The sequence below is a fragment of the Fistularia commersonii genome, chromosome 27 (assembly GCF_037954325.1).
Source record: "Fistularia commersonii isolate RoL2024-O1a breed Wild chromosome 27, RoL_Fcom_v1.0, whole genome shotgun sequence".
Lineage (NCBI taxonomy): Eukaryota > Metazoa > Chordata > Actinopteri > Syngnathiformes > Fistulariidae > Fistularia > Fistularia commersonii.
In genome coordinates this window covers 13,354,539-13,367,162 of record NC_141310.1, presented here as the reverse complement: position 1 = coordinate 13,367,162, position 12,624 = coordinate 13,354,539, and the positions used below count along the sequence as shown (strand labels likewise).

The window sequence follows — 12,624 nt, the reverse complement described above, 5'->3', positions numbered from 1 at the left end:
CCTCACAGCTAGAAGGTTGGATCCCAGCACTTTCTGTGCAGGGTGTCTGTGAGGTTCCTTGTGTGATTTTTTTTTTTTTATTTATTACTCTTCTAATTTCTAATTTACTTTGATGGACAGTGCTCCAAGTATTATTATTATTCTGTTATCATTATTATTATTGTCATTATTATTATTATTATTATCATTTTCATTATTATTATTATTATTATTATTATTATCATTATTTCACCCTCCTGGAAACTTTTTTTAATAAAAAATCCCGACCTGTTTTTACTTTAAAATCAACATTACACTGCAAGAAAAAGTTTGAAGAAATGTTCCGTCAGAATTTTAGAAAATAGAAAATTAGACGCAAACAACTTGGATGCTAAGGTTCTCCTCCAATCACAAGCCCTTCGCTGGCAGCTTGGTTTCTCTCCTTGAAGATGTTCCTGAGAGGCTCGGTAGCTTCACTAGCGAGTAGCTGTGCAGAGATCAGGGTCCGACCCCTGGATCTCCTGGAGGAAGTCCTGGAAACATCTCCAAGGAGGACATTTGGTGATGAGAAGGTAACAGCAAATGTCAAGAGAGAAACTTAAAATAAAATCTGATCAAACACAGTGGTGAGAGCAGCCATGCTGCACGGTCTAGAAACTGACAATGACCAAAAGACAGCTGGAGGTCGCAGAGATGAAGATGCTGAGGTTCTCTTTGGGAGTGACCAGGATGGAGAGGATCAGGAATGAGTCTATCAGAGGGACGACACATGTTAGATGTTCTGGAGAGAAGGTCAGAGATGGTTGAGTCATGGACAGAGGAGGGAGAGTGGATATATTGGTAGACGGATCCTGGAATAGGAGGTCTAGAGGAAGAACAAAGAGAAGATGGATGGACCTTTGAGAGGATATGAAGGTAGCAGGTGTGCAAGAGGAGGATCCAGAGAACAGGGTGAGATGGAGAAGGTGGATTCGCTGTGGAGACCCCTGAAGGGAAAAGCCCAAAGGAAAAGAAGATTTGTCACAGGGGTGCAGGACATGTATGTCCGAGACAAAGTGAAGACTGAGATTGTTTGGATCTGAGATCATGAACACTCCTCTGTTCATGTCCAAACCATGATGAAGATCTGGGTAGAAGGTTGCTGAAGGCGGAGCCGCCAGGCAGGAGGTCTAGAGGAAGACCAAAGAGAAGATTTACCTCCAGGTATGAGTACTGTCATTTCTGGACTATTGAGCGCACCTGAATATAAGCCCTAAATTCATTTGTACATATTTAGACTGCACTTGTGTATAATCTGTGAGGTGAGTACTTTTACCTCCAGCGCTGCGCTTGCGTCAAAGTACTCGGTTACTTCTCACCGCAGGACTCAATCCCCTGCTTCTCACCAGTAACTAGTTACTGTTCAGATGTCTTTGGGTTAAGACAGTAACTAAGTATCTTACGCGACAAGTAACGGGGGTCGGAGTGAGACGAGGTACTCTCAGTACTCTCAGTACTCTCGGTACTCTCACTACTCTCAGTACTCTCGGTACTCTCACTACTCTCAGTACTCTCGGTACTCTCAGTACTCTCAGTACTTTCAGTACTCTCACTACCCTCAGTACTCTCTCTACTCTCAGTACTCTCTATACTCTCAGTACTCTCACTACCCTCAGTACTCTCACTACCCTCAGTACTCTCTCTACTCTCAGTACTCTCACTACTCTCAGTACTCTCACTACCCTCATTACTCTCAGTACTCTCACTACTCTCAGTACTCTCACTACCCTCATTACTCTCGGTACTCTCACTACTCTCAGAACTCTCGCTACTCTCAGTACTCTCACTACCCTCAGTACTCTCACTACCCTCAGTACTCTCGGTACTCTCACTACTCTCAGTACTCTCTCTACTCTCAGTACTCTCACTACCCTCAGTACTCTCACTACCCTCAGTACTCTCGGTACTCTCACTACTCTCAGAACTCTCGCTACTCTCAGTACTCTCACTACCCTCAGTACTCTCACTACCCTCAGTACTCTCAGTACTCTCACTACCCTCAGTACTCTCTCAACTCTCAGTGCTCTCTCTACTCTCAGTACTCTCTGTACTCCTAGTTGTACTCCTTCCTGCAAGGTTTAAGGGGTTTTTAGGGGCTGAATAAAATCCTTCTGACCTTAAATCTTAAACAAATCCTTAAAAGAAGACATGAGAAGAGAAGTGGATTTGGGACGTCCTTCTCTTCTTCTTCTTCTTCTTCTTCTTCTTCTTCTTCTTCTTCTTCTTCTTCTTCTTCTGTGGTGAACCAGAGAAGAGATGTAAGGAGTGGTCAGAGACCATCTGGAGGTGGGTGGGGTCTGTCCATCCATCCATCCATCTGTCCGTCCATTCATCTGTCCATCTTTCAGTCCATCTGTATATTTCTCCCTCACCTCTGCAGCAGATCCGTCCATCTATCTATCTATCTATCTATCTATCTATCTATCTATCTATCTATCTATCTATCTATCTATCTATCTATCTATCTATCTATCTATCAGATTCTGTGTGTGTGTGTGTGTGTGTGTGTGTGTGTGTGTGTGTGTGTGTGTGTGTGTGTGTGTGTGTGTGTGTGTCACACACACCCTCAGCAGGGGGCGCAGACGCGTGTTTCCTCTCTCTCTCTCTCTCTCTCTCTCTCTCTCTCTCTCTCTTTCCTTCCTTCCTTCCTTTCTTCCTTCCTTCCCTCCGCCCGTCCGCTGCTCCCCGGGTGTCCCGGCTCAGACTGCGGGCTCCGCGGGCGGCGCAGGCGGCGGACCGGCGGCCGGAGCTCCGGTGAACCGGAGAGAAGAAGAAGGAGAGGAAGAAGAGGAGGGTGAAGATGATGGGGAAGCTCTCCGCCAGCGCGGGATCCACAGTCGTTCCGTGAAGCCGAGGAGGCAGCAGAGCGAACACACCGTCCGGATCCGACAGGTAATCGATCGATCCGATCAGATCCGATCAATCTATCTTTTTTTTTTCATTCCTTTATTGAAGTTTTTCAAAGTTGCGGAGAAACTTCAGTCACACGAGACGCGAAACTTGGATTATATATATATATATATATATATGTATGTGTGTGTGTGTGTGTGTGTGTGTGTGTGTGTGTGTGTGTGTGTGTGTGTCCAGCAGGAGTGGGGGGGTCTTCATCTAGAGCCAAAGGTCAGAGTTCAAACCACATGGTCAAGTGGGCAGAAGTCTGCCCCCCCAAAACTATTAGATTTTTACACTTTTATGTTTGCATGGTGATTTATTTAAGTCAAACTGTGTTGTTAGCGGTTACCAAGCGTGACTTTTCACATTAAATGACCTGAATGTCAGTGTGTGTGTGTGTATGTGTGTGTGTTCTCAGACAAATATAATCTTTAAAAATATTCTTTTATATGGAAATTCATTAAAATCTGAGGGGAAATTAAAATATTTGACCCCGACTTTGTTTCCACCCTTGCAAAACGTATCAAAATACTACTAATATTTATTATTGTTATGTTTTACTTGAAACTCTGGCACAATTTCCTTCGGGATAAATAAAGTTGCTCTTATTCTTATAAAATATATGATAAATATTTAAAAACACATATATCAGCTGGTGAAAAAATACAATATATATTTTTTTTAATTTGATTGAAAGTTTTATACAGAAATCTATTTCCGCTAGATGAGTAAAAACAAAAAAACTATTTTTAGCTAATTTAGCTTGCTAATGGTGTTAGCTTTGCCTGTAAAAACAATGCGTGCCGTGTGTTTCCCTTTTTTCTGCACCGTCGCATTAAAAGCTCGTTCAAACTCTGAAACCTGGATTTCAAAACAAAAACATCTCATCTTATCAAGCGTGTGTTCACAAAAATACAATCCATTAATTTTTCTGCAGTTTAAAGTGTTTTCCGTGATTTAAAGTTCGACTTGTGATTCCAGCGGCGCCATGAATTTGAATGCGAAGTGACTTCCTGTCCCGCTTCCTCCCTCAGATGTTCTCCAGAAGGTCCAGGAGGACGCCGGCGATGCGGGACATCTCCATCTGGACCTTCAGGTAACCCCCGACAACCACCTCTTAATTAATCTGAAAAATAAAATTTCAAGTGTTTTTAACGGATTAGAAAAGGACAAACGGAACCCGTTTCCTGTGGAGGTTATTCTTCTTTTAATTTGATTAATTCCACCATGTGCAACATGAAATCTTAAATATGCATTGTTTTTTTTTTTTTTTTTGTATTTTCTATTTTATGTGTATTGTATTTTCCTTTTAAAATGCATTTTCCTCTCGGCAGGGTCCTGCTTCTGCTGCTGCAGTGTTGGAACCCGCTGACCTGCCAACACGCCGCCGACCACAGGAAGGTGAGCGCCGCGCCTGCCGGCTCCGCCGCTGGGAATACTTAACTCGTGTGATTTTGCGCCTCCATGATGGCGTGCAGGACAACAGAGTCCATCCAGAGGTTTCCTTTAAATAGAAAGCGAGATGGTGTGTCTGCTGGGGTTGAGTTGAGTGACAGATGGACGGGGGAGGAGTGTGTGTGTGTGTGTGTGTGTGTGTGTGTGTCCAGCTGTGTGACCTCCCGCTGACCCCGTTTGTAACCGCAGTGTTGGGTTACGTCGAAGAAGGAGGGCGGCTGATTGACAGGAGACCAACTTCCTGCCAAAAAACGTCACCTCTGTTTTTCTTTTTTATCTCCAAAGACGGAAAAAAAAATCACATTTTGGGAAATAAAAATAAGGTTTCTGTTGTTTTATTTAAATTAAAAACCTCACAAAGTCGGATTTATTGCCAGTTTTGCTGCATGTTCTGGACTTGCAGAGGAACCCAGAAGATGTTTCTCACATCACAGAGTGATGAGCAAAAGAAAAATAATAATAATAATAATAATAATAATAATAATAATAATAGAGTGCAAATAAGTGGTAAAATGCTCTGGTGCATTAATACGACCTGGCTCACCGTTCACATTCACATCCGGCTTTTTTTTGTTTATTTTTGTCGTACTTTTTATGTTTCCATCCTTGTTGTTGGTTTTTTTTTTCCATTTTAATAATAATCTATTTCCATTTTAATAATAATCTATTTCCATTTTAATAATAATCTATTATTATTAATAATGATAATAATAGAGTGCAAATCATAGAGTGCAAACTTTTTATGTTTCCATCCTTGTTGTTGTTTTTTTTTCCATTTTAATAATAATCTATTTCCATTTTTAATCTAATCTATTTTTAATAATAATCTATTTCCATTTCAATAATAATCTATTATTATTGAATAATAATAATAATAGAGTGCAAATAAGTGGTAAAATGTTCTGGTGCATTAATACGACCTGGCTCACCGTTCACATTCACATCCGGCTTTTTTTGTTGATTTTCGTTGTACTTTTTATGTTTCCATCCTTGTTGTTGTTTTTTTTTCCATTTTGTCGTCCATTCTTATCGTTAATATTGTTCTTTCGCTCTCCTCTAATTCTCTCTCTTTATATTCATATTTATTGATCCTATAACTGATCCCATAAACGCTGCTGGGACAAAAGAATTTCCCCGATGGATCAATAAAGTTCATCAGATCTTACATTCAACTATGAAGTGTGAAGGGAAAACAGATACAAACTGATAGTTGATGGCATGAGAGAGGAGAGGTTGAAGAAGACGAAGAAGAAGACGAAGAAGACGAAGAAGATGAGGAAGAAGCAGAGGAAGAAGAAGAAGAACAAGAAGAAGAAGAAGTAGAAGAAGAAGTAGAAGAAGAGGAAGAACAAGAAGAAGAAGAAGAAGAAGTAGAAGAAGAAGAAGAAGCAGAAGTAGAAGAAGAAGAAGCAGAAGAAGAAGAAGAAGAAGAAGAAGAAGAAGAAGAAGAAGAAGAAGAACAAGAAGTAGAAGAAGAGGAAGAGGAAGAAGGGGAAGAAGAAGCAAAAGAAGAAGAAGAAGAGAAGAACAAGAAGATCAAGAAGAAGAAGAAGAACAAGAAGAAGAGGAAGCAGAAGAAGAAGAAGAGAAAGAGGAAGAGGAAGAAAAAGCAGAATAAGAAGAAGAAGAAGAAGAAGAACAACAACAACAATAATAACAAGAAGAAGAAGAAGAAGAAGAAGAAGAAGATGAGGAGGTGTTTCATCTCCTCATCTCCACTCAGGAGTCAGTGATCTCATCTCATGGCTCTGAAACAGGCCTCTGTTTGGATCTGCTGATTACTTTGTGTGTGTGTGTGTGTGTGTGTGTGTGTGTGTGTGTGTGTGTGTGTGTGTGTGTGTGTGTGTGTTTATAAGCCTCCTCATTGGCTACCTGCTCCTCACTTGCTCCTTCTTTGTGACCCTGCCAGAGTCCCATTAGCGGCAATCACTGCCAAGACCTTTTCTTCTTCTTCTTCTTCTTCTTCTTCTTCTTCTTCGTCTTACTCTTCTTCTTACTCTTCCTCTTTCTCCTCTTCCTCTTCCTCTTCTTCTTCTTTCTCTTTCTCTTCTTCTTTCTCTTCCACTTCTTCCTCTTTGTCTTCCTCCTCTTCCTCTTTCTCTTCCTCTTCTTCTTCTTCTTTCTCTTCTTCTTTCTCTTCCACTTCTTCCTCTTCATCTTCCTCTTCTTCCTCCTCTTCCTCTTTCTCTTCCTCTTCTTCTTCTTTCTCTTTCTCTTTCCCTTCTTCTTCTTCTTCTTCCTCTTTCTCTTCTTCATCTTCTCCCTCTTCTTCTTTCTCTTCCACTTCTTCCTATTCGTCTTCCTCTTCTTCTTCCTCCTCTTCTTCCTCTTCTTTCTCTTCTTCTTCTTCCTCTTCTTCTTCTTCCTCTTCCTCTTTCCCTTCTTCTTCTTCTTTCCTTCTCTTTCTCTCTTTCTTCTTCTTCCTCTTCTTCTTCCTCTTTTTCTTCTTCCTCTTCTTCCTCTTTCTCTTCTTCTTCTTCCTCTTCTTCTTCTTCCTCTTCTTCTTTTTCTTCTTTGCTGAGTTTAAATGGAACAGAGTTTGAAATGAAGGAAAGGTGTTTTTTAAATTTTCATTGTTTGTTTTCACCTGTTTTTTCTATTTATTTTTAATCTGATGGATTTTTGGCAGTTTTCCTTTTCAGTTAAATGTTATTTATCTTTATTTTATTGGTTTGATTTTCAGGTGGTTCTTTTTATTTAGGTGATTCTGATATTCTTTCAAATAAAATTGACCCTCTTATTTTATTATTTTAGTGGTTTATTTTCAAGTGGTTTCTTTTATTTTGAAGAATCCGATGGATCCATTTTTCTTGCCAATCAAATAATTAGATTCAATTTAGTGAGTTATTTTCTTTTATTTTCTTTTATTTGTTTATTCTCAGTTGGTTCTTTTTATTTCAGTGACTCTCATGGATTTTTGGCCATATTTTTCTTTTTGATAAAATTGTATTCAATTTTTTGTGTATTTAAAGTTACTTTTAAAGTTACTAAAGTTAAAGGTTATTTTCTTTTTATATTATACTTTCAATTAATTAATGATCATGTAATTGTATTTATTCCGATTTTCTGATTTTATTTATTTACTTTCAGGCAGTTGTTTTCATTTTGGGAATCTTACTTTTTTTAATTTGATTTTTTTTCTCAATTGAATTTGACTTATTTTATTAACATATTAACATAACTAACATTTTATTTCCTTTCATTTGATGCAGTTAAACTGTATTTGTTTATTTCCAGGTTGTTTTTATTTTATGTGAATCTGATGAATTTTTTTGACCACTTTTCCTCTCAGTTGAATTACACTTTTCAAAATTTCATTTACTTTTATTTCTTTTCTTAAGATATTATCATATTTTAGTAAATTAAATCGTAATGTAATTGTATTTATGCTAACTTTTTTCTTTTTTTTTTTTCTTTTGTTTTTATTTTTATGAAACTTACCATTATTGATTTTTTTTTTTTCCAGTTGATTTCAACTCAGTTTTAATTCATTTTATTTCCTTTATTTGACATTATTAAACTGCATTTGTTTATTTCCAGGTTGTTTTTATTCTATGTGAACCTGATGATTTTTTTTTTTTTACCTCTTTTCAATTCAACTCTTTTTCATTTCCTTTCATTTCCTTTTGATATAATTGAAAATAATAATATTTGTTTCTGATGGATTTTCCCTCCCTGCTTGTAGAAGCTGATCTCAGATCTGCTGCTTCTCTTGCAGGTTCCTCACAGGACCGACCTCCAGACGGGGGTCCGGGGCTCCCGGGGGTCCTGGGGGTCCTGGGGGTCCTGGGGGTCCTGGTCCAGCTGCTCCAGGACCTGCGGGAGGGGGGTCCAGGAGCAGAGCCGACCCTGCCTGCCGGACCCGGCCCCCCCCCGCAGACGCCTCGTCTCCGCCCTGAAACCTGGGTTTCAAAATGCGCTGCGAGGACACACACACACACACACACACACCAACGGCAGCCGACCCGGGGAGACGCTCGGACACAGGTAATAACACTGTGTGTGTGTGTGTGTGTGTGTATGTGCCCGTGCAGTGGGGGAACAACACATAGTACTGCGTGCAGGAGGATGGACTGTACCCACAATTACACACACTGTGCAACACTGAACCCATAATAACACACATTGTACCCACAATTACACACACTGTGCAACATTGAACCCACAATAACACACACTGTGCAACATTGAACCCACAATAACACACACTGTACCCATAATTACACACACTGTGCAACATTGAACCCACAATAACACACACTGTACCCATAATTACACACTGTGCAACACTGTACCTACAATTACACACACACACTGCGCATCATTGTACCCATAATAACCCACACTGTACCCATAATTACACACTGTGCAACACTCAACCCACAATTACACACACTGTGCAACACTGTACCCACAAATACACACACACACTGTGCATTATTGTACCCATAATAACACACACTATACCCACAATTACACACACTGTGCAACACTGAACCCACAACAACACACACTGTGCAACTCTGAACCCACAATAACACACATTGAACCCACAATAACACACACTGAACCCACAATAACACACACTGTGCAACACTGTACCAATAATAACACACACTGAACCCACAATAACACACTGTGCAACACTGTACCTACAATAACACACACTGTGCAACACTGAACCCACAATAACACACACTGTGCAACACTGTACCCACAATAACAAACATTGAACCCACAATAACACACACTGTGCAACACTGAACCCACAACAACACACACCGTGCAACACTGAGCCCACAACAACACACACCGTGCAACACTGAACCCACAATAACACACCATTTAGGACAAACAACATAGACTGCTCAACACACTGTAACACAACACAGAGACTACACAACACACTGTAGGACACACAAGGCAGAGACGACACAAACACACAACATAGAGACTACACAACACACAGCAACATGTAACACAGACTACACAACACACTGGAGGACACACAACATAGACTACACAACACACTGCAACACACCGTACAACATGTAGCATGCCGTGTGACACACAACACAGAAACCACACACAATGTTGGACACACAACCCGCAGTACATAGAGTAACAGACACACACTACAAACACACAACATGCAGTGTGACACACAATACACCGCACATAGCAACACACACAACAGCGAATACGCAACACGCACAGGTACACAGAGTAACACACAACACACTGTAGGACACACAACTTGAGTACACATAATGACACACAACACATGATGCACAGCGCAACACACCGCAGTGCAGCCAACGACACACAACACGCACAACAACGACAACAACATCTCTCCAGCGCACAAACCAGTGACAATGAGAGGGTGAATGTTTGGACGTCTGTGATTGACAGGTGAAACCCCGCCCCTCCCAGCCAGCCTGCGCTGTGATTGGTCCATTTTAAGAAAAACAAAGGGATGGAAGCACAAGGGCCAAGTTCACCCTCGGTGTCATCTGCCAGGTTGGCCTCTGGAAGAAACGTTTACATTCGCACTGATTCCTTTGATTGCCGCCAGATGTGCCGAATTAGCGGATTATTCCCGCGGAGGCATAAACGGTGTAATCCCAAGTAACGAGCCATTATCAGATTACGGCGAAATCCGTTAAACACGCTTCCGATATTCCTGTTTACTCCACGCGCCGCTGAGATTTTTCCACTGGCAGACAAAACGCGTGGCAGCAGATTATTTCCGTTACCGGATTCCTCCCGGTTTACGGATTAAAAGGGAACTCTGGAGAAAAGTAAATAAATATAATCCCTGAAATTAAGGCCGTTCGTTGGAAAACAACAAAATCAACTTGAAGTGATCTTGGATGTTTTTCGCGAGGACTTCCTGGAGGTTCCTTCCAGATGTCGAAGTCACGATGGTCCATGTCGTCGGCTTCCCGGCCAATCACAGCTGGCGCTCAGGCTGAGAGGCGGGGCTTAACCTGGAAGGAGAACCTGTCAATCACATAGTGGACCAATCGTTCAATGAGGATACTGCCGTTTCCCTGTTGGAGGAGAACCTGGAGAACCCAGGAAGGTGGAGAACATAGAAAGAACCCAGGAAAGGAGAAGAACATGGAGAGAACGTAGAACTTGCAGGTTGTCCATCCGTCCAGCGTCCGAGCAGCAGCTGCAGTACCGCCTGCCGCCACAAGGTGTCCCGACGTTTGAACATCTTGGTGAAATGTTCAAAATAAAAAGTTCAAGCGGGTTATTTTTCTTCCTCACTTGATTTCCCACTCATATGATTGTATTCCCTGTATTTTCTGGGACTTTAAGCCATCAGACTTTTCTTTCCAAATGAGTTTCCCGTGTGATTTGGATCTGAAGGCGAACGTAAACGTTACATTACATTACATTTGGCCGACGCTTTTATCCAAAGCGACTTCCAATAGAGGACATAAGGACTGCAAATACACCTGCAAATACACGATGCACAGGAAATATACAGAACAGTAAGCTTGGGTTAGTGAGGTTTTTTTTTTTTTTTTTTTTGACATAGACACACAAACGTACACACACACACACACACACACACACACTGCATAGCCTAACTTGCTGCCAACCTGATCTGGGGCATCAGCGCAGTAAAAAATCCTGAAAAACGCCGCCTCCGCTTCCTGACGCAGGTCGACGGGTCGCATCGTCCCGGGCAGGTACGGCTACGGTCGCGCTCCGTTCGTTGCGCCGCTGCAGACGGACGCCGGCCGCAGACGGCGCCGCTCGGCCGACGCCTCCGGGGGTCGCAGGTCGGGCGCGCCGGACCTCCACGGCTCCTTCCACCGCCACAGGAGGCCCTCGGCGCCGCCCGTGTGGGCTCCCCTCTACCAGCCGGGCTCGGAGCCCCAGGAGCGACCCTACGACCCGCTGCCCGCCGCCTCCTGCAGGGGCGAGCGCGCCCTCTACAGGATCTGCAGCAGCAACGTACGCTCACCCGCCTCCTTGTCGCCATGGCAACTATCATGTGATGAGCGCTAACAGTCTTATAAGTGTGTGTGTGTGTGTGTGTCTTCCAGGCCTGCCCCCAGTCCGGCAGAAACTTCCGGGCCGTCCAGTGTTCGTCCTTCGACAACCAGCCCTTCATGGGTCGGCTCTACCGCTGGGAGCCGTTCAACGAAGGTACGCGCTTTGGGCTGCTCGCAACGTGCACGGTGGCCGTAGCGTAGCTGTGTGAGGTGCGGCGGCTCGGGGCGCGTGTGTCTGCGTGGGTGTGTGTGTGTGTGTGTGTGTTGGAGAGCTGAATCCAAAACCAAAATGAATCCTTTGTTTTTAGTGTGTTAGCATAAACTAGCTTTATTTCCCCCCCCCCCCCCCCCCCCGCTTTTGAGTCCTCCAAAGCAGGATGGCTTGTCAGGGTTTACACACACACACACACACACACACACACACACCCATGTCATTTCACAAAGCTTTTGCATGTCCTTCTCATATATATGTTGTTTTTAGCACCCTCTAGTGGCAGACATGTGGAATTACAACTACCAGTGTTAATTTACATTATATTATAATTTAAAGCTTTTATTTTGGCATACATGTTCATTAGCACAGCGTAAACGGAAACACCGCTACCTGGGAAATACCTGAATCTTTTAAGCAGAGCACACACACACACACACACACACACACACACACACACATATACAAAGCATCTGTTTACGTTGTGTGTCCGTTGTGTGTTGTCTTTTCAGTTTCCGGGGATCAACACTGCGAGCTCAACTGCCGCGCAGCTGGATTCCGCTTCTATGTGCGGCAGTCGGCGAGCGTGATCGACGGGACGCCGTGTGGACGCGAGGACGGGTCCGTCTGCGTGGCGGGAACGTGCACGGTAGGTTAAACATTGGCGTCGGCGAGGAGGTCAAAATGGCCGCGTCGGGTGTTTCACGTGTTGATACCTGCCGTCGGTCATGAAAGAGTTAATTTACATTTCCATGTTATTCAAGGCCGCGGGTTTGATCCCACACAAACATAGACGTGTTACAACCTGCCGTGCAAGAGAGGGAAAACACACACACACACACACACACACACACACACACACAGAGGGCTATTGTTTTGTTTCTGGAAGTTGTGAAGTCTAGTGTCGGAAGTTCACACTGTGGCGGACGGTGATTAATTAAAGTTGTCGCTGAGTCACCTTCTGCTGTTTTGAGGAAACACACTCACACACTCACACACACACACACACACACACACACACACACACACACA

The 12,624-nt window shown here is 42.9% G+C and overlaps 1 protein-coding gene across 1 annotated transcript; it reads left to right on the top strand.

The window, feature by feature from the left end:
• The first annotated feature begins 2,690 nt into the window (after positions 1-2,690).
• Positions 2,691-12,250, top strand: LOC147218076 (thrombospondin type-1 domain-containing protein 4-like). Its single transcript, XM_086174569.1, has 7 exons — positions 2,691-2,910; positions 3,945-4,006; positions 4,245-4,311; positions 8,084-8,271; positions 11,046-11,340; positions 11,433-11,535; positions 12,105-12,250. Exons 2-7 carry the CDS (start codon positions 3,945-3,947, stop codon positions 12,248-12,250), a joined length of 861 nt encoding a protein of 286 aa, XP_086030695.1. The 5' UTR covers positions 2,691-2,910.
• The last annotated feature ends 374 nt before the right edge of the window (positions 12,251-12,624 follow it).